Genomic DNA, 20,595 nt, shown 5'->3' with positions numbered 1-20,595 from the left:
CCAATCTATTTGTACACCTGTACAGATTCTGCGGCTTATCGATATAATAATTACTCCTTTTCGAAACGACACAATATTTTTATCAAATGTTATGTTTTTATCAAAGGTTAACGCCATACTATCCTGTATTTTCTCCGCGACTTTAATGGTTATAGGTCAATAATCGTTAGCTAGTAATGGAAAAGCGGCTATTTATCGGAGGTGTGGTTTTTACGACAGATCACCTTTACCGTTCGTCCATTAGAGGTGAAATTCCATTTACTTATCTGACAAGATATTCTTTACGTGTCTTTCTAAGATTACACACAAAATTATGATAGTTATTATAACCGTTCTTTAAATATTTTAATGGAATATTAAAACTATTCTTGTATGTAAAGGGAGGATAAAACTTGCTGAGTTTCTTGCACGTTCTTCTCAGAAAAAGACCTCCTGGTAGTCTTGCGAACGGATGGCGTAGTTTTGCTCTTTCGCGAATTTTGTAAACGTTTTTGACATTCATAAGCATGCCTTAAGTCGCATCTAAACTGAATAAATAAATTTTGATTTGATTTGATTTGATTCAAACGAAAATTCTAATAACTATAGTCAGCAAAAGGAACTTTATTTTTGTATGACTTTTCAATAATTGACATGTCTTATCGCTACAAAACTAACTCCTCTGAACGAGACGGTTTGTTCGTGAAGTTTAAACTTACATTTACTCTGGGCTCTAGGGGTTTTATTGTTAGTATATTCATATATTCGTCGAGTTTGCAAACTTATGTATTAGAGAATCGAAACCGGCTGGGAATACCATGTTAAACGTTTATTTAGGTTGAACAATGTCGTGTAACTACACTCTACTAATGTCGAGCTATGAAATTAGTATGAGACTAATGAATAACTTTATTGGCATAGAATAGGTATATGATTTCTTTCCTTTTTCAAATTATTTTCAAACGATAGTTGTTAGTCGACATATACTACGTTTTTATGGATTTTCTAAAGGTTAGAAAGATGTTGGTTACTTAATTTTCCAAGGACATTTTTCAGTTATTTATATACATTAAATCATTAAGTTCAATATAATTGTAGCTTAATTACTTTTGGCTTATCTGAAATTTGGTAATAAGCAACTGTTAACCTAATTAACACGAATGCTGTTGATTATCTCTGTGATAAATTTGGGAGAAATGTTTGTTCATGATTGTTGGGGAAAATTTGTACTAATAGATTTGTACAAATTATTTGAAGAAATCTATTAGGTATGAAGGTGTGCAATTATTTAACCAATTACCATCTCAAATTCGTAATATTGGAGTGTTTGACAAATTCAAAAAGGCATTAAAGATGCATGTTAGAATGAACATAGCTGACTAAAATTGTTACGGCTAATGGCGACGTGTATCTCGCTCGTATATAATATATACATATTAATATTAAGTTTCTCATGTAAATAAAATATTTCTGTTTTGTAATGAGAAATAAAGTTCTTTAAACATTAAACATTAAACATTAAATTACTGGTCGCACACATGGTATGTTTATTTTAATCAAATCTTTATCGCTTATATTAAATAAGCGTGGATATTTCTACGTTTTTTAAGATGTGTGTTTTCTTGTGCACGAATTTATTTTGTCTGTAAGTGGTGGTAGGCCACACACACAATGTTTTCTTTTCTGGTGGCACATATTTATTGCCTATTTATTATTTATGGTATATAAGTATAGTATTTATGAAAATGAATTAATTTCACTTTCCTTACTCGACGCACATTTTCTATCATTTTTTCATTCATCTTTTTCATTTTATCATTTCATTTTCATTCTTTTATCATTATATCTCTTCTCAATGCCACTCATAGCATAAGATTATTATTTCATTATGTTTCACTTTTATCGTTGTAAACTTGGCTATGATTAGTGGCCTCACTAATAATAAACTTCTGACACCATCTTTGAAACGAAAATTTCAATTTTTACTAAGTATTGCTTGTATAACTTGTTGGTACGGACATTTCGTAAGTTTACAGACGCTGGGTTAAATTTGCAGCGATACAATTTCGATTTCAGAATCGAGACTTCTTTAATAATGATGGATCTTTAGTCATAGTCTTTTCTCTTTTTAGTCAGTTTTCTCATTTATTCAGTTAACATTAGTATTTAATTTATGTAGCGTATCCCTCATAGGGTTGGAAATTTAAAAAAACCTTCCTTAGTAATATTGTTTAAAATATTGATAAAATGAAATATCAGACTAATTCTTGTAGCATAGCATGGATGAATCAGGACGAACAGATTTTATTATTGAAATATGTCGCGGTGTTTCGGGTATTAATTATTGGACATTTTCTAACCATCCCAGTAAATATTTAGCAGTAAAAATCTTTCACTGTACATTCCTTTATGTATTCCATTCGTGAACTGTCACGATCCAGGCCTCATTATGATTTCATCGACTATTTGTATTGTTACAAAAATAGAGCACTATTTTCTCCGCTGTCGGGAATCGCTGAAAGCTGTCGAAAGCTGTTGTGGGCCGTCATTTTTAGCTGACATACACTGAGTCAGTAATTTAGGCTCAAAATTCGTGGATTTTCTGAATATTTGTCAGAAAATTGATCATTGTTGAAATAAACACTTAGTATTGTATTCGGTATATTTTTTTAGTTGAGTCGTTTCGCTTTTGTGTAATTTATTTTGCCCCAAACAAGCGTGGCTTACCAAAACAATGTAATGCAACCTTATAGTTATTTTATATTCATACAATTATTTGAAACACGAATGGAACTCGTTAACCGCCGCAGTCTTGTCCTCTATAGCGGTAACTAACCTAAGTAAGTATTTATTCTACGTGGTTGTTTTGCCAACTTTGATTTAGTCTGATTAATATATCTTAAGTGCTTTACATTTTGCTCACGTCTCATCTTTGTTGTAGTATTGTATGTTTCTAGCTAAATTTTTCCCTAAGCTAGCGTTTGAAGATCATTTTCTGTACTATAACTGATGTGCTGTGAATCTTTTTAATATTTAGTGGGAGTATAGCCTCTGTACTCGTTATCTAGGTACACGGAACTTGGAATTGTTTTTATTAATGTTAAGAATTACCTTCCTTCATTTTTACCGCCTAAAAACTACTTTAAAATAGTTTTAGTTATTCTCAAATACAAATAAATACGACTATAGCAGTTATAGCCTGTGTATGCCACGCTAGTAAACTTTACGATAATTAAAAAGGTTGTTTTTTTATTTTTGACACAGTATGTTATCATAACTAATTCAATGTTCGTAGATGAAGTAAAATTTAAAATATATCTCTGAGTTTCAAATTTAATGACGTGGAATAAGTGATACCTGTATATATTCAATATGTTTATTTAATTTTTATTTCATCGGGTAAAGTTTAATTCCATTCCAAAAAGCAAACGCGTTAAAACTTTTCATAATGTAACGAATTAGGCTTAGTTTCTGAATCAATTATTCACTCGACAATTGTTCCCGAATCAAATAAACGTCAGCGATTTACTGAAAAAGGTGATTGCACTCCGAGTAGAAATAACTTTTGTCCAATTTCCACGAAATGCCGATGAAAAATGACGGGCTATAATTACGAGCGTTTCTCAACCCCATTTGTGATTAAATTTCCATTAGAAATATATTAATTTTACTATTGAAATACAGAGGCGAATGAAAATTAGAATAAATTAATACAATTTCGTGTTTATTTATTCGTCTAGTTTAGAGAAAGACACTTCAAGCAGAATGTTCATTCCAGTCTATTTCAAAGCGAGAATTATAAATAAGTATTGATTTTTTAATGGATTCTTGACAGTTTTGTTACTAAAAATATGTGGCAATGTTTAAAGAGAACCATTTATTTTGAACAAGATGTATGGATGGCTTTAAAAATGCTTTTATTATTTATTCTTTCTTGAGATACCGTATGAGAGTGTTTTTGGAGTGAACGCTTTATATACTGAAATTAGTATTTTTTCAATTTCTTTGATATTGTGTGTATTTATCTAACCTTTTTTGAATAATTTGTGCGGGATCTTTGACTTCGTATGCATAAGGCCTTGTTAGCTTGTTTTAGAACTAAAGTGAAGTATACCAGGGTTACTATGTATACTATCTGCTATACGAATATTTATATACATTATTCATGTAGTAAGCTTAGATTTAATAACTACTAGACAAGCTTTACCTTTCCACATCCTATCTCTAACTTTCTAACTAAAACTATTGCGATTTATGTGCCCATTTGTTTTTAATGTGTCTTTTTTTAAATTCCTTTTACTACACATGCTTTGTTTTGTTTCATTTTATCTAGGTATGTATATATTTTGTAGATTTGCATTTCTTGCTTCCCACCTTATCCCTTTTTATCCCCTATGGTGGTTTCCTGGATGAGAAAAAGAAAGCGATAAAGCCGCCAATTATCCTTTTTATTTAATAAGTCGATTCCACAGTTCCACAGTTTATTTTAATTGTACAGTATTTCTATTTAATATTACTGCAACGAAGTGTAAATAAACAAGCTAAAAAAATATCTCAAGTGTAAAATAAAATATATAAATAAATGTTCTGCAAGATTCATGAAGATAACGCATGAATGTAGAATTGCATAGGGCAGTATCCCATTAATCATATTTTATGGTACCATTTCCACATAAACGCCAATTAATTAAGTTTGATTAATGGGTGTGCTATGTCAATGTATGATGATAAAAACGCTCATAATATTGCAATATGGTAAGTAGTGTTAGTTCAACCATAACATTATTTATCCTAAAAGGTATACCGATATTTGGACTTTGGCAATATGTTAAAGCAGCCGACTTTTGAATCTATCTGCAATTTTATGTTAGGTTTTTAATAACAAAAAGGTGTTTTGGTAAACTTCTTAAATTTACATCATTTTCATTTGGGTTCTATGTATATAAACATTCAAAATTAATCGATACGAATTGAACACTTATGGTGCATTTCATTAGTCCAATGCAAAACTGTATCGCAACTACGATTCAAGTTGTAAAAAATTAAGTATGAGTGCACAGATTTACCAAAACGTCTCATTAGCGCGTGACGTTGGCGCAAATTTTAATGCGAATTATTTAGAAGCATTTCGACAAAGATGTTATTTTTAACGCGTCGTTTCCTCGTTTATTATCCGGTGGCATTACGTGGTTTATTATATGACCCGATCCCACGTTAAAGCAATTTATGTTCATGTACTGAGGCGAGTAACTTTATTAGAAGTCCCACGCGCTCGCTTTTTGAAAAGGCACAGAATTTGTACAATAACCAACTCTGCGTGTTGTGAATGTAAGTGCGTGCTCCTATTTCACTATGCCTCATGCTGATGAGGATCTTTCACGATCTGAGACGAATCAGTTTTTAATTTATACTATTATTATTTATTACTTAAGATGGAACATGGCCTGATGGTTACAGCAAACAAAAAAAACTTTGTGATTAACAAAATTGGCGGAGAATTTATTGCCAGTTTTTTTCTTTCGTTATACTTTGATTTCTGATCTGGCAGTAAATGTAAAATTAGAAGCATTTAATGTATATTTCTTTTTTGAAGTTCATAAGTGATTTTGTTACCTATATGAATAAATTCTTTTTTGACTTTTGCTTTTTTGTCCCTATGTGTCGCATAGCAAAATTTAACCATACGGTTAGGCTTGCGATTCGTAAGAATTAATTGTTTTCTTTCTTTTGTTTTGCTGTAATGCTGATCTATCATTTAATTTCAATGCAAATTTACACGGAAAATAATTTTAAATTAATATAAGTAAGTTTTCTCTATTTGCCTACTCTGCGCTTGCTTTGTAAACTGCGGAAAATCAATTGAGTAGGAGATCAGTACAAAACATAAAGAGGTAAAAATAACATTGAATTAAATTACTATATGCCTACAATGATTGATGTTTAACTTAATAATGTACTTATATTGAATAATAATTATTTATTATGTAAAATAACTTTAAAGCAATTTCAAAATTTCTAACAAAAATTTATAAATGATGTTAATTATAATATAATTTACTAAAACCGCAAATTTAATTAAGCGAAATAACTTTAAAATTAAATTATCTACAATATCGGTAGGGACTGAATTATACTGTATACTTTGTTTTTATGTTAACCAGTGTAATCATTTAGTTGAACTGTAGATTTTTTTATATAAATAAACTGTAATAGCATTTACAGTAGGGGTTTTAATTGCTAAAAGGAGATATAATTTAAACATAATATGCCTTCCTTAAGTAGTTATAATAGTAGTATTATTATAACATCTTCGTCTATCTTAAATCTCAAGTGACTAAACGATATACAACACTATATCTAGCCCAAAAGAATATTCCTTATTAAACACTATTTAGTTTAAAGTACTTTTCCTTCCCTTTCTGACGAATTGCGTTTGTGCTGTGGTAGATTATATATATTATACAGTATATGAATAAGGAGCAGTAATAAGAGAGTAGTATTTTTAGTGAAGTCGATAATCTTGTTTTGCCCTTCTTGTAGTGAAGTTGAAGGTATGAAATATTTTTTTTATGTGTGTGGAATTTTGCATCTATCCTATTTAACAACACCTATGGAGTAAAGAAAAGTAAAGAAAAAATGGTCATTTTAGATATGACCCTTCATATCTATACTGATATAAAAGTGACTATTTTTTCTTTGACTCAGAACGGGACATTAGTTTAATTTAGGTTTATGAAAAAGAACACTTTTTTAAAGTTATTTATTTAGAAAATGTTAGTTGGCTAAAAGTTACGAATCAAAATGTTAAGTTAGTTTAGCAGAACAACAAATTTATTTTAATATAGTTGTTGATGATTTCAAATAAGAATGAAATTCTTACCAAGTTTTTTTTTATATTCTTCTGCTCAAATTATAGCGCGGCTTCTCAAAATGGGACAATTTTGCGTACTAGAATCATTTCGGGGACACCGGAACTAGTAATTGGAAAAAGGGACAGTCCTGTTTAAAACGGAACGTCAGGTTGCAATAGTCATATCTAACGTAATGGAAGTATTTAACGGTCTGTGTTTTTTAGACGCTGGAAAATGGTCAATGGCTTATAATATTAAAATATACTTTTCACTTTAAAATGATCGGCGATATAAAAGGAGCTTCCGTCCAAACTCAGTGTTTACAGTTTCATTGCTCTGATGAGTCAACGTATGAATCAGTACTTCCTTTCAAACTATTGATAAGTAGAAGTATGTTGTACCCAAACTTAATATCGCATTGGTTGATGTTCCTGGTTGGACGGCGCAATATTTGTTAATAAAGGTAGTTGGAAGTACTTTTTATCACGTAAATTACCATATGTTCAGCCCATGCCGCTGACATTGCCAACTACAATTTCGTCACACTCTACTCTCATTGGCAGATCGATAGACACACTGTTCGGCTAACTTCTCTGTCCGAGAGGGCTGAGTGTATGTGTCATATTATTAATCTTCTAAATATCAGCGTATATATTTTAAACGTGGTCGTTTTCCTTTCACGAGTCAAATTGGTTGGAAATTACTTGGATGTCAGTTGCTTCACATACAAATGGTGCGCGACAAAAAGAGCTTTAAAACGCGCTCAGTTATGGAACGCCGATAATAATCGATGTGTTGCGGAACTGAACTAGCGTCGATTTAACTATATGAGAAAAGCCGCGGGTAAAAACGAAACTATTTCGAATGTTTAATCGCTCAATCTAGTTTGTGGTTTTGTGGATATGCGGTTAACAGTCGGTTGACATAATGACTGGAACATACTTTATTGTGGGTGCAAATAATGATGTAGTCAAATCTACGATATATTTATTAACACTTCGTTGCGTGTACAGAAAAAAATGAGGAGGGCAATTGGCGGCCTCATCGGTTTTAAGCGATCTCTTCCAGGCAATGACTGTGTGGAAAGAATATTCAATTAGATAAGATATGCGCAAAAGTGCAATAATACATAAGACATATAGTTATTTAGACTTAACTAAGGGAACAAAAGAAAGAAATTAAATTTTATATAAACAGTGAACAGGACAATAAGAAAAAGGACACATGAAAAAGGACACATGAAAAAGAAAAAGGGCAAATGAATCAGGATAATTTCAGATCAGTTAGTACGAAATTATATGTTGTATGGCACTCTAAAGCTGGGAACGTGGAATGCTTTCAATGAAATTAATGTGAGACCCAAATAAATGTTTTTAACTTTTACACGTTATGAGATGCAGTAATAAAATCTTATTTTTGTCACACATACAATATTTCGTCGGAAGGAAACGAAATTATTTCATTTTGGTGTACATTCGATATATGATTTTACATTTTAAAATACATAGGTACTTACTTTATTAATATTTACATAAATAGAAGAAGCGATGGAAGGATTAAACTATGAAGAGCGGCCTCTTCGAATATAATGTTGATGAGAGCTAGTTTGTATTGTAATTGCTAATAATAATTTTCTCTTAGGTCAGTACGTGTGTTTGTTATACATCCGTCATGACCTTAGGCGATCCTTTCCAAACACATATTACAATGGTTCAATTAGAAATGTCTGTTATTATTTAGTTAGTAAATTTACGGTATATATTTAACACTGCATAGAAATAATTTTTGCCGTGGTTCGAGGTCCGGCTCTGCACTCAAATATTTTTTAACTATGTGCGCTACTTAAAAGGCCGGCAAAGCACTCGCGAGGCCTCTGGCATTGAGAGTGTCCATGGGCGGCGGCATCACTTAACATCAGGTGAGCCTCCTGCCCGTTTGCCCCCTGTTCTATAAAAAAAATTTACACTTGCTCGTATAGTGGGAGAACCCAGGTCCAAGTCTTAATAATTCATCAACAACTTCTCTTTAAATTAATATGTATTCACTAAAACAGATGAATGTTGGTATTTTATTGCATTAGCTTGAGCATTGGCTACATCTTTTGAGAATTTCTCATGAGCGAAGTCGCAGGCAACAGCTAGGTTCATACTGTACGACAACGGCTTAGAAAGCTTACCACGAAACGATTGCAAAGAGCAAATTATTGTTATCGCAGGGATTACTGGAACCGGAAAACCGTGCCGTAAATAGGATTATACGTTTCGATTATTGCTTTAAAAATGTTTTTCCTGGAAAGCCAGTCATGATAACGCTGCAAGAATTCAAGATTAAACGAATGATTTGTCGAAAAATTTTTGTTGTTGTTGTAGATTGACAGATAGAGAGACCTTTTTGCTGTCGGGGGTTAACAATCGTAGCGGATGTAGGTTGTACGTAGCACTGCTACGCAACGTCTACGGGTAGAAGCTGTTTACTTAACGAAGCACTAACTATGCCTACTACAATTTAATTATTCTTGAAAGAAATCGTAATCACATAAAATGAGGAGCCCATATTCTCCTTTCAAGCGGCAGCTGTCGACAATGTCTGAGCGTCGCGGTCTGGAAGAAAGCATCTGTTTCAGTTCAGCGGTTCTTTTATGACATGTATAGTTTTGAGGATGATGATGAGTCTTTCCCTTGATCGGTCCATCTGGTAGGTGAAGGGTGACGTCATCTTTGCCTTCTATGTTACCAACCATGATCAGTTTCTCCAAGTTTTCATCGCTTCTGCGCATTGTATGAAGTAAGATACATGTCGCTATCAGCATATGGTAGACTGGGGAGTCTTTATGTGCAGTTGGATTTAGATCGACGCATTGAATACAGTGCGCTTCGCAGTCCACGGTATTCTTAGCATTCGCCGCCAGCAGCACATCTTAAAGACACCAATCCTTTGCCTATCTCGAGCCTGTTCTGTTTTAGTTTGGAACACATTATTTAGTGGCCTGATGAAATAATGCATGTGAAAAATCTAATTTAAGGTGTTTCGAGGTGTTCAGAAATTCTTTGCCCATAGTGTTATAATAATAATAATAATCTAATGGCGCTAGAGCCCTAAATCGATCTGTTACTGTTATTGTATCTGTTCCTACAATTATTTTATTTTATAGACAAGTAGGTGATCAGCGTTCTGTGTCTGATACATGTTATAGATTTCTGTGGTTGTGACATGACGTGACATTTCCTCTTTGCTTCGTCGTTACAGCAAATGCTAATTGCGCAAACAGAGAGAAAATTACATTGGTGCATAGCTGTGATTCAAACTAACGACGTTAGGAATGAGGGTTGTACGCTTAAACCACTGATACCTATAGTGGTATAGTATATCTGATGAAAATAAGCTTTGACACGCACCCTCCATGTTAGTTAATGATTATTATGTTTCATTGAATAAATACAAACAATGGCTCGGTCCTGAGCAAGATAATAATACAAACATACATAAACGTACATATGTGTGATTTCGTGTGTGTGTGGGCCATGGCCAGAAGCTTATAATTTATATGATTAAATTGAAAATTAATTTAACTGACGCGATTTTTACAGTGCATTAGTAGATTTGGTTGGAGAAAAGGTTAAATATTTTCGTGTTACATTACAAGAAGTATAGAAGATATTACAAGAAGATGTAAAGAGATTTACTTGAAAATGTAGAACGCTACTTGTAAATACAAGTACAAATAAAAGATCGGCCATATCTCTAAATATATAAAATTCTCGTGTCACATGTTTGTTCCCATACTCCTCCGAAACGGTTTGAACCATTCTTATATTAATTTTCATCTACCCTCTACGATCAACCCCTATTATTTTATTTGATAGTTAAGACTCTGAGGCTTGTCCATTACGGTTGCGTAGCAAAATGTGCCATGCTGGTGTGTACTAAAAAGACAGACTAGGCATTAAGGAGAAACGAAGTTGGCGGGGGAAGCTAGTAATTAATATGTGTCACCATATCAGTCCCTACGTATTTATTTTATCCATACAAAAAAACCTATGTAAGTATTAAACGAGATAATTTATGGTAAAGTGTAATTTCTAAGTAATTATAATACACAAAAACCAAAGCAATCTACTACCTAACAAAATCTAAATAATTAAACTTATGGGTAATTGAGAAAATATTGAAAAAAGTTTGTGGTTACATTAACACAGACAATTATTATTATTACTCTTCTTCTAAGTATTTCATAAATGGAAATTTGCTGAAAAGTTGTTTTTCTCAAGAAATCTTATTGAAATCTTAAAATATTTCTTGAAGCACAGCAAAATATTTAGTCGGTTTTAGTTAATACGCCATGCAAGATACCAAACTAACAAGTAAAACAGTACAATTAGAACAGTATTAATAATTGAGTTGGCAGCGAAGTTGTATGAAAACTTTCCGTAGATAGTTTTCGAATATGATTCTGGAATATGGAAAAGTTTCTTAAAGCTTCATTCTGTTACGGACACAATACTAGCTGGATTTTTAAATCGAGTTTATAATAAATGTTTGTAATGTATTTACCGTGCAAAAGTCTGAACTTTAAAGTTCATTCCCTATATACTTTGTGATTTCATAGACTCGAGGGAGTTTTTAAAATGGAAGTTAGGCTACGACCTCGCGTCCATACTATATTATCGCAATGAGGCTTAATAGCGTCATCATCATCAAAAGAGTTGCACATCAAATCGTAAACTTCCTCCTTCGGGGTTTTGAAGTGAGTTAAAAACGAATTTAATTACAGCTTGTTTATTTAATAATATTTTTTGAATAACTTTAAAATTTATATAATAAATAGCTGTTCGTTCTAATTAGTATTAATTTATGTAAATATAATGATTCTAAGCAAGGAACTCTTTACATTAATAATAATGGGTAGTAGTAGTAGTAAATTAGTAATAAACTTTAAGTAGTTAATTTTTTTAGGTAGCTAAAAGTACAAAATCTGTTTCTAATACAGAAACATACATATATGTTACAGTATGGTTTTAGATATATAGCCTATGCTGAAAAGCAAGACGTCTAATAGGAAATAATATGATAATAACATTTACCTTAAATAAATTTCGTTAAAATGTATAAGTAGTATATAAAGTAGGAATTAGATAAAATGTAACTTACAAGATTGTCAATAAAGGCTATATTTATTTATTTATGGTTTTAGCTAAACAATATTAATAGGTGTAATATGCAATGTAACGCTATATATATATATATATATATATATATATATATATATATATATATATATATAGTAATATATATATAAGTAAAATTTGTGTTCATTATAAGAAATTGCCGATCGTCAGTGTTCTAGATTATAATTCAACCTAAAACCCCCAAGCAAAATGTTTACCGAGTTTTACAACAGTTTGGTTTCATAAAGGGGACGCACTTAGATTTATTGGTGTTTAAAGTAGCGTTTGTGTGAACAATATTGTGGGGTGAGCAGTAAAACTACATTGTATTCAGAGTTCTAGCAAGCTGTTGCATACTTGTAACACATTTCTTGAATATTTTCTGTACATTTATATACGTCACTTTTCAAATAAAATAAAGAATTTTTTGCATATTGTTAGAAAATTCCAAAGTACTTATGTCTTATAAAATATATATAATTTTAAAGAAATTCTTCAAAAGCTGATATGTAAATAGTCTTCTCTTCTGACAGACTCATTTCGATGTTCTCTTATTGTGCAAATCCACAATGGGCCACTATTTATAAGTGTAATCTTCATGTAGTTTTGATACTTCCACGTTATAGGTCTATTTCATTTTCTTTTCTTTATAAATACATAGGTATAAATAAAAGGTAGATTAATTGGCGGTTTTACTCAGCATAACGTGACCCTCTATCGCGTTTCATGTAAAGAAGGTCAATGAAAATGATCCGAAAGTTTCATTGTTGAATAAATGTAACGTTAATTATGCTAGAAAGTAATTATGTTTGAAGTAATAGATCGATTCGGTGTTTTGTCGTTGTCTTTTTAGAGACATCATTTTCAATTAGGCTTTTTAATACAAATCATAAATCTATATTTTAAGTCGTGCATCAAACAAATATTCTTTTGGCTGCACCTTAATACGTTTTTGAAGGATTCAAACTTAAGAATTAAAGGATTTTAAATTTGTTTATGCGGTATTATTAAAAATATATTAAAGGTTTAGTTTCACTGTCGTCTGGGTGCTATACTTAAAATTCCGGTCAGTATTTACGAATGGTAGACAAATTTACAAAAATCCTATATAGTAAAAATATTTTTAAGTAATGTTTCAATTTAGGATCAAAACGAACAGAGTTTAGAAATGTTTATAGGCGCCAAAAATATAATTTAGACATAATTGGCGATGGGCAGGAAGATGAGTCTGTAAATAGTTTGTACAAGAAATATCAGCTTATAAATAGGTCATTACTGTTTGATCTCGCAAATAACCACGCTAATAAAATTTATGTATTTACATGGTTAGAAAATTTCCATCGTGGATTGCTTTTTTATTACATTGGTTGATTATATAAAAATCAGTAAAAAACCATTAAACATTTAAAGAACCTTAGTACCGTTTTACTGCAGTTCGAATATCAATTCGTAATTTCGCGTTGAGCAAAGTCAAAAATGAGAAACTTTGTTTTCGATTAAAATGATTTTTATTAAAGTCATGATTATTACGCTAACGACCAAGTGTTGCTTGTGAATTGCAAGAGCCGGTAAAGTTATGAAAAACGCTTTGAGTGCTACGAGGATGAGAGTGAACGAAGGGAAATATGAATTCTAAACGGCTGGAACGAATCTCACCTGAATTTTTTGTATTAAAAGGCTACAAATCTATATTGCCTAGTATTTGGACAGTCTAATTTCTTTATATATGAACACAATTAATTAGTAGTAGTAAACAGAATTAATTGGACGCGCGGCATGGGTGTGAGAGAGGCGTTGTATATATAATATGTTACCTAGTTATTATAGTCTATTTTCTATCTCTCATCGCTAACTGCTAAAGAATTTCATTTTGTGCTGTAACCATTTAAAATTTCACTTTGCCAAAAATTAAAGCTAGGTCCTTGTCTTAGAGTGATTATACTGCCAGTCGGGGAACTGGGGAAAAGGGGAAATTAAGGGCAGAAATGGGTACTTCCCGCCCCTGTTTTGACAGCTATTGCAATTAGATTTATGTCACGTTATAGTATATCCTGAGTATGATCTCTTTCTTCTTTTTAATATTTTCTGTTATCGTACGTCTGCTAACTCTTGCAGAGATTTGGAGACTTACCTGTATGTTTTTTTTTCAGGATCCAAAGATAAGAAACGTGGTACTGATTGGCTCTCAAGGCTCACTTGAAGAAAAAACCGTGACAGTCTGTCACGGCGCTGATTTCGTGAATATTACATTCGTGAACTTCTGTTGCACTAGGAAGGAAATAGCACAGGTATGTTTTTTTCAAATAATAAATACAATCATAAAATTAGTGCTTTCATAAGCACTAATTTTATGAAAGTATTTGAGTAATGAGGCGTCTCCGATAACAAAGATCATTGATGTGTGAAAGAATTTTATAGAGTTAATGGTTAAAAATAATTTTTACTAAAAAGTATTAAAACATGAAGCCAAAAATATCAATCAATAAATAAATTTATACAGAACATTAAGTTGATTTTATAAGTAATATCTGTATTGTCTATAAACATACTGAAAGTGGAACCATAGGCTTATACTAGATTTCCCTACTGATTAAAACCCCACGCTAAAAAGTACTCCATCTAAGTACAAAGAATACAATGGAGATTATATAAAAAAGTTCTTTCATCGCTCTCTGTTTTGCGTAGTTTGAACAAACGATTATTACGAATAATGATTTATCGCCGACGTTTCTCCTATATACGCTATAAATTCTACTTTATTGACATTGAGGCTTCGGCGCCTTTCAATTAAGGTTACTTCTTTGGAGTTATTAACAATTCGTGGTTTTATTTCTTGTTTGTATGAAGCTTTAAGTTTGAGAAATTGTCTATGCCTTGAACTCCCACCGGGCCAGACTGTGATTATAATAGTACTATTTTTTTATTTGTAAGACTAGGTTTATTAAACCAAAATACTTTTACCAAGAAATTTATCATATTATTGTCTTTTATTAACTTTTACACATTTAAAGAAAACACTTTTTTAACGGATTGAAGTTCGTATTATTTAAACGTAATTTTAAATTTAACCGACGTTTCGCGTGCTTTACAGCGTGCGTGGTCACGGTGACTGAAGACAAAAGGTGTTGAATGTCAAAAAGTATCAGCTGTAGAAAATGTTGTATTATCTGTATTTATTTCCCCGGAGTTGGTATCGACTAAAAGATGTAGGGTTTCCGCACTATAATAGTTATTTAAAAAAAAAATTAAGTATAATTTTACAATAATACATCACTTCAATCCGTTAAAAAAGTGTTTTCTTTAAAAGAAATCTATCGTTTTAGCGTGACCTAAAGAGATGAATGATACGATCGAATATAATAAATATCTCAAGTCTTGTCATATATTATTTCAATACTTCGGCCAGAAATTAAATCTTTTTATTATACAGACTAAAGCAGTTCTACATAAAATTTTGTTCCAAAATCCCAACTAAAACACTGAGCAGCTTTTTATCGCTGTGGTCTGAACTTTGCTCATTAAACACCTACAAATATAAAGCTTTATTTCCACTTTTACTGCGGAATTAAGTTTACGTCAAAATAAAAACCATTAAGTGCTTGCTGAGTAATTTAATTACTTTGTAATGCGTTTGCCGATGTTTATCGTCCTGTGTTATGTATTAAAGACTCAGAAATAAATCACAAAATAGCAAATGTTAAGGCTTACCACGGTTTATTGGCAACTGTATCTTCACCGACCAAACTTTTTAATGCAATAAAACACAGTTATAAAAAACCGGTGGCGCTAAAACCTAATTCGCCGTCGAATTATGGGTCTAAGGGATGACGGTTTCCTTTGCTATTTTGCAATGTTTTTCACGTAAAATCCGCACATAGAAAATTCCTTTGGTGCATAGCCAGGGATTGAACTTACGACATCAGGGATGAAAGTCGCTGGCTGAACTAGGCACTGCTCATAAAACACAGTTATACGTATATCAATTAGAACTGGATTTAACGAAGCTTAAAGCTTCTGTTAACAACAACGTTGATTTCCAGTGAGCTACCCTTTTTTTTAAATATAATATTTCGCAAATAAAATTGTTTTACAGGTATCTAAAATAGCCTGAATAGGTTCGAGAAAAGACGGTGATGCGTCACTTTCGCTCGACTTAGCTAGAAGGATAGAAGTCTATACCTACTAATAGAATCGAACGAGTTAGGAACGCTATTTATACGATAATTCTCTACAAAAATAACTCTTGGGGCACTTATTCATTACCGTACAGTAAGTATTTTCTGTATTGAAAATAAATAATTGTAGTCCTTGAGCATGCTCTCATCTCTCAGCCCTACGACAGGTAAACCAGTGGACTATCTATATGCGCATTTGATACTAGCTTCTCCGATAAAGGAAACTCTCGTGAAGATTGAAAAAGCCGCCGTGTTGCAGGCACATGAAGCTGAACACTTATTTGTCTATTCGAAAAAAAAACTGATGACGTAATAGATACAGAACATAATTAATAGCAACACATGCAACTAATCGAGGATAGTATGTATTTAATAAGACTTCCAGTAACGTAGATGAAATACTTACGCTTTGATAATTAAACTCGATCGAAGCTCCATATTAAGTAAACTAAAGACGTAAAATCTTTTAATTAATGAAAGGAATCTATGCAAATGGAAATACTAAAATAGAGTGTAATTAAGTATGGAGTGGGTATGGATTAGACTAAGTAAATAGTTAAATTCAATTGTGCTGAGGCGAACCTGGTTTGTGGCGCCGCTGGCAAACTACTAAGGACTAGCTAGGGAGGCCTTTTTATCAAACAGCTTATGAAGGTCTCAAACTATTTGTTACATTTTTTTAAAAGTATCTTATAAAGTGTCATGCAGAAAAATCCGAAGGATTCCCTGTATATACATTCCTTGCGCTGAATGAATTGATATATGCAGAGAACCCTTGCCAAACAGATATGTATGACAATAGATATGTGTTTTAGTGCAATTGATAGGAATGGTTTGACTATAATTTAGGGTTATTAAAATAATCAAAAATATGGGAGAGATGTGGCACCTGAAATGAAACGATAATGCCTACTGTAAAAAGACCGTCTTACCGCCGCACTGGTATACTTGCAGGTATTCAATTAATTCCATCCCGCTTCAGATCCTACGTCTGTAAGATTACATTTCCCTAATAGTATACAATAATACATTTATATTAATAAACAAAACACATCGGATAACAAGATAGAAAGATATATTTCATTTCTTGATAAAACTAGGCAATAACTTTATCTATATATATAAAAGAAAGTCGTGTTAGTTACACCACTTATAACTCAAGAACGGAAGAACAGATTTGGGTGAAAATTGGAATGGAGGTAGCTTAGAGCCAGGAGACGGACATAGGATACTTTTTATCCCGTTCGGCAGCGTTCCCGTGGGACTTGACATGAAACGTCAGTCACTATAAAACGTGGTATAACAAAAAAGAATAATAAAACGCAAATGATAGCTATGTAATTGACGTATAATGACAGCTATGTAATGACGTATATATGATCTATATATATAAAAGAAAGTCGTGTTAGTTACACCACTTATAACTCAAGAACGGAAGAACAGATTTGGGTGAAAATTGGAATGGAGGTAGCTTAGAGCCAGGAGACGGACATAGGATACTTTTTATCCCGTTCGGCAGCGTTCCCGTGGGACTTGACATGAAACGTCAGTCACTATAAAACGTGGTATAACAAAAAAGAATAATAAAACGCAAATGATAGCTATGTAATTGACGTATAATGACAGCTATGTAATGACGTATATATGATAATTTGATATTTGTAAGAAATCAATATTCAAAATATTTCTATTAAATAAATAATTAAATGTAATGATAGTGCCATTGCCCATTCGTATAAACAGTGAAGAGAACTATAAAACTCGACATGGTCGTATGTATTCAGTTCATCCAAAGAATGATTAATGTTTCTATTTGTTGTTGTTGTCGAAAGACGCATTTAATCGAGTATTGGAGCGGGAACGTGAATATGATCACCAGGAATTAGACTTAGTAGTTCAAACGAATGTAACCCTGTTGAATTACCAGCAAGTTTATGATACTTTAATGAAGGCAAACGATGATGAAAATGGCAAGACATTCCTCATGTCATTAGTTTTAGCAACTGTTCGGGCGAGATCCAACATAGCGGTTGCAGTTGCTTCTTCTGAAATAGCAGTCACATTGTTAGAAGGATGCCGTACGGCTCATTCAGAATTAAAATTACCGTTAAATCTTCAAACTATTGAAGAACCAACGTGTAATATTGCAAAACACTCAGCAATGGCAAAAGTTTTAGCGGCATCGAAAATCATCATCTGGGACGAATGCACAATGGCGCATAAACGTGCATTAGAAGCACTTAACCGAACATTAAAAGATTTACGCAATGACTCAAGATGTTTTGGAGGAGCAATGATTTTACTGTCTGGCGATTTCCGCCAAATACTGCCAGTAATTCCAAGATCTACGGCTGTCGACGAAATAAACACTTGCCTCAAATCGTCAAACCTATGGCGCTATGTGAAGAAACTGCAGCTGACAACAAACATGAGAGTTACATTGCTTAATGATACATCTGCTGAAGATTTCTCGGAGCAATTGCTGACTATCGGTAATGGTCAAGTACCTGTCGATGAATGGAATCAAAAGACGAACTTATTAACAATGTGTTTCCAAACATTATTTCTAACTACAAAAATAATGAATGGTTGAGTGAGCGAGCAATTTTAGCGGCTAAGAATAAAGATGTAGATGACCTGAACTACATAATTCAAAATAAGATCATTGGAACAATGCTTCATTCAAATCTATTGACTGCGTCACAAATGAAGATGAAGCCACCAACTATCCCATTGAATTTTTAAACTCTTTGGACGTGCCTGGCTTACCACCGCACAATTTACGCCTAAAGGTTGGCTCCGTAGTAATCATGCTTCGAAACATAAACCAACCGTTGCACAGTTTTGCAACGGTATGCGTTTGGTGGTTAGAAAATTGAAGAACAATGTAATTTACGCTACGATAATGATAGGAAATCTCAAAGGTGAGGAAGTTCTTATTCCGAGGATCCCGATGATCCCAACCGATATGCCGTTTGAATTTAAAAGACTTCAATTTCCGATACGTCTTGCATTTGCCATGACCATCAACAAATCACAAGGCCAATCCTTAAAAGTTTGTGGTTTAAATCTAGAACATTCATGTTTTTCCCATGGTCAATTATACGTGGCATGTTCACGGGTCGGAAGACCATCAGCGTTGTTTGTTATTGCGCCTGATAATAAAACAAAAAATGTCGTGTATCACAAGGTACTTAAGTGAAGAACAACCTATGTACTAAAATACAGAAATAATAATGAATGATTAATGTAGGTATTTAATTTTTATGTATTTTTTCCAATAAAAAAAACAAACTGCTTATTTATTGCCATTAAGGCGGAACAAAGTTCGCCGGGGCAGCTTGTAATTTGATATTTGTAAGAAATCAATATTCAAAATATTTCTATTAAATAAATAATTAAATGTAATGATAGTGCCATTGCCCATTCGTATAAACAGTGAAGAGAACTATAAAACTCGACATGGTCGTATGTATTCAGTTCATCCAAAGAATGATTAATGTTTCTATTTGTTGTTGTTGTCGAAAGACGCATTTAATCGAGTATTGGAGCGGGAACGTGAATATGATCACCAGGAATTAGACTTAGTAGTTCAAACGAATGTAACCCTGTTGAATTACCAGCAAGTTTATGATACTTTAATGAAGGCAAACGATGATGAAAATGGCAAGACATTCCTCATGTCATTAGTTTTAGCAACTGTTCGGGCGAGATCCAACATAGCGGTTGCAGTTGCTTCTTCTGAAATAGCAGTCACATTGTTAGAAGGATGCCGTACGGCTCATTCAGAATTAAAATTACCGTTAAATCTTCAAACTATTGAAGAACCAACGTGTAATATTGCAAAACACTCAGCAATGGCAAAAGTTTTAGCGGCATCGAAAATCATCATCTGGGACGAATGCACAATGGCGCATAAACGTGCATTAGAAGCACTTAACCGAACATTAAAAGATTTACGCAATGACTCAAGATGTTTTGGAGGAGCAATGATTTTACTGTCTGGCGATTTCCGCCAAATACTGCCAGTAATTCCAAGATCTACGGCTGTCGACGAAATAAACACTTGCCTCAAATCGTCAAACCTATGGCGCTATGTGAAGAAACTGCAGCTGACAACAAACATGAGAGTTACATTGCTTAATGATACATCTGCTGAAGATTTCTCGGAGCAATTGCTGACTATCGGTAATGGTCAAGTACCTGTCGATGAATGGAATCAAAAGACGAACTTATTAACAATGTGTTTCCAAACATTATTTCTAACTACAAAAATAATGAATGGTTGAGTGAGCGAGCAATTTTAGCGGCTAAGAATAAAGATGTAGATGACCTGAACTACATAATTCAAAATAAGATCATTGGAACAATGCTTCATTCAAATCTATTGACTGCGTCACAAATGAAGATGAAGCCACCAACTAT

The 20,595-nt window shown here is 32.8% G+C and overlaps 1 protein-coding gene across 1 annotated transcript in view; it reads left to right on the top strand.

Annotated features, from left to right (window-relative positions):
* The window catches only part of LOC111001439 (1-phosphatidylinositol 4,5-bisphosphate phosphodiesterase classes I and II), a 76,702-nt gene that overhangs the window by 2,475 nt on the left and 53,632 nt on the right, over nucleotides 1-20,595 (top strand). The window contains exon 3 of the mRNA XM_045629474.1: nucleotides 14,146-14,283. Coding sequence (XP_045485430.1) covers nucleotides 14,146-14,283 — 138 coding nt within the window. The remainder of the gene's footprint in view (nucleotides 1-14,145; nucleotides 14,284-20,595) is intronic.

This window comes from Pieris rapae, chromosome 9, assembly GCF_905147795.1.
Source record: "Pieris rapae chromosome 9, ilPieRapa1.1, whole genome shotgun sequence".
Lineage (NCBI taxonomy): Eukaryota > Metazoa > Arthropoda > Insecta > Lepidoptera > Pieridae > Pieris > Pieris rapae.
Note: the sequence above shows the minus strand (reverse complement) of the source record. Positions and strands in the feature narration are given on the sequence as shown.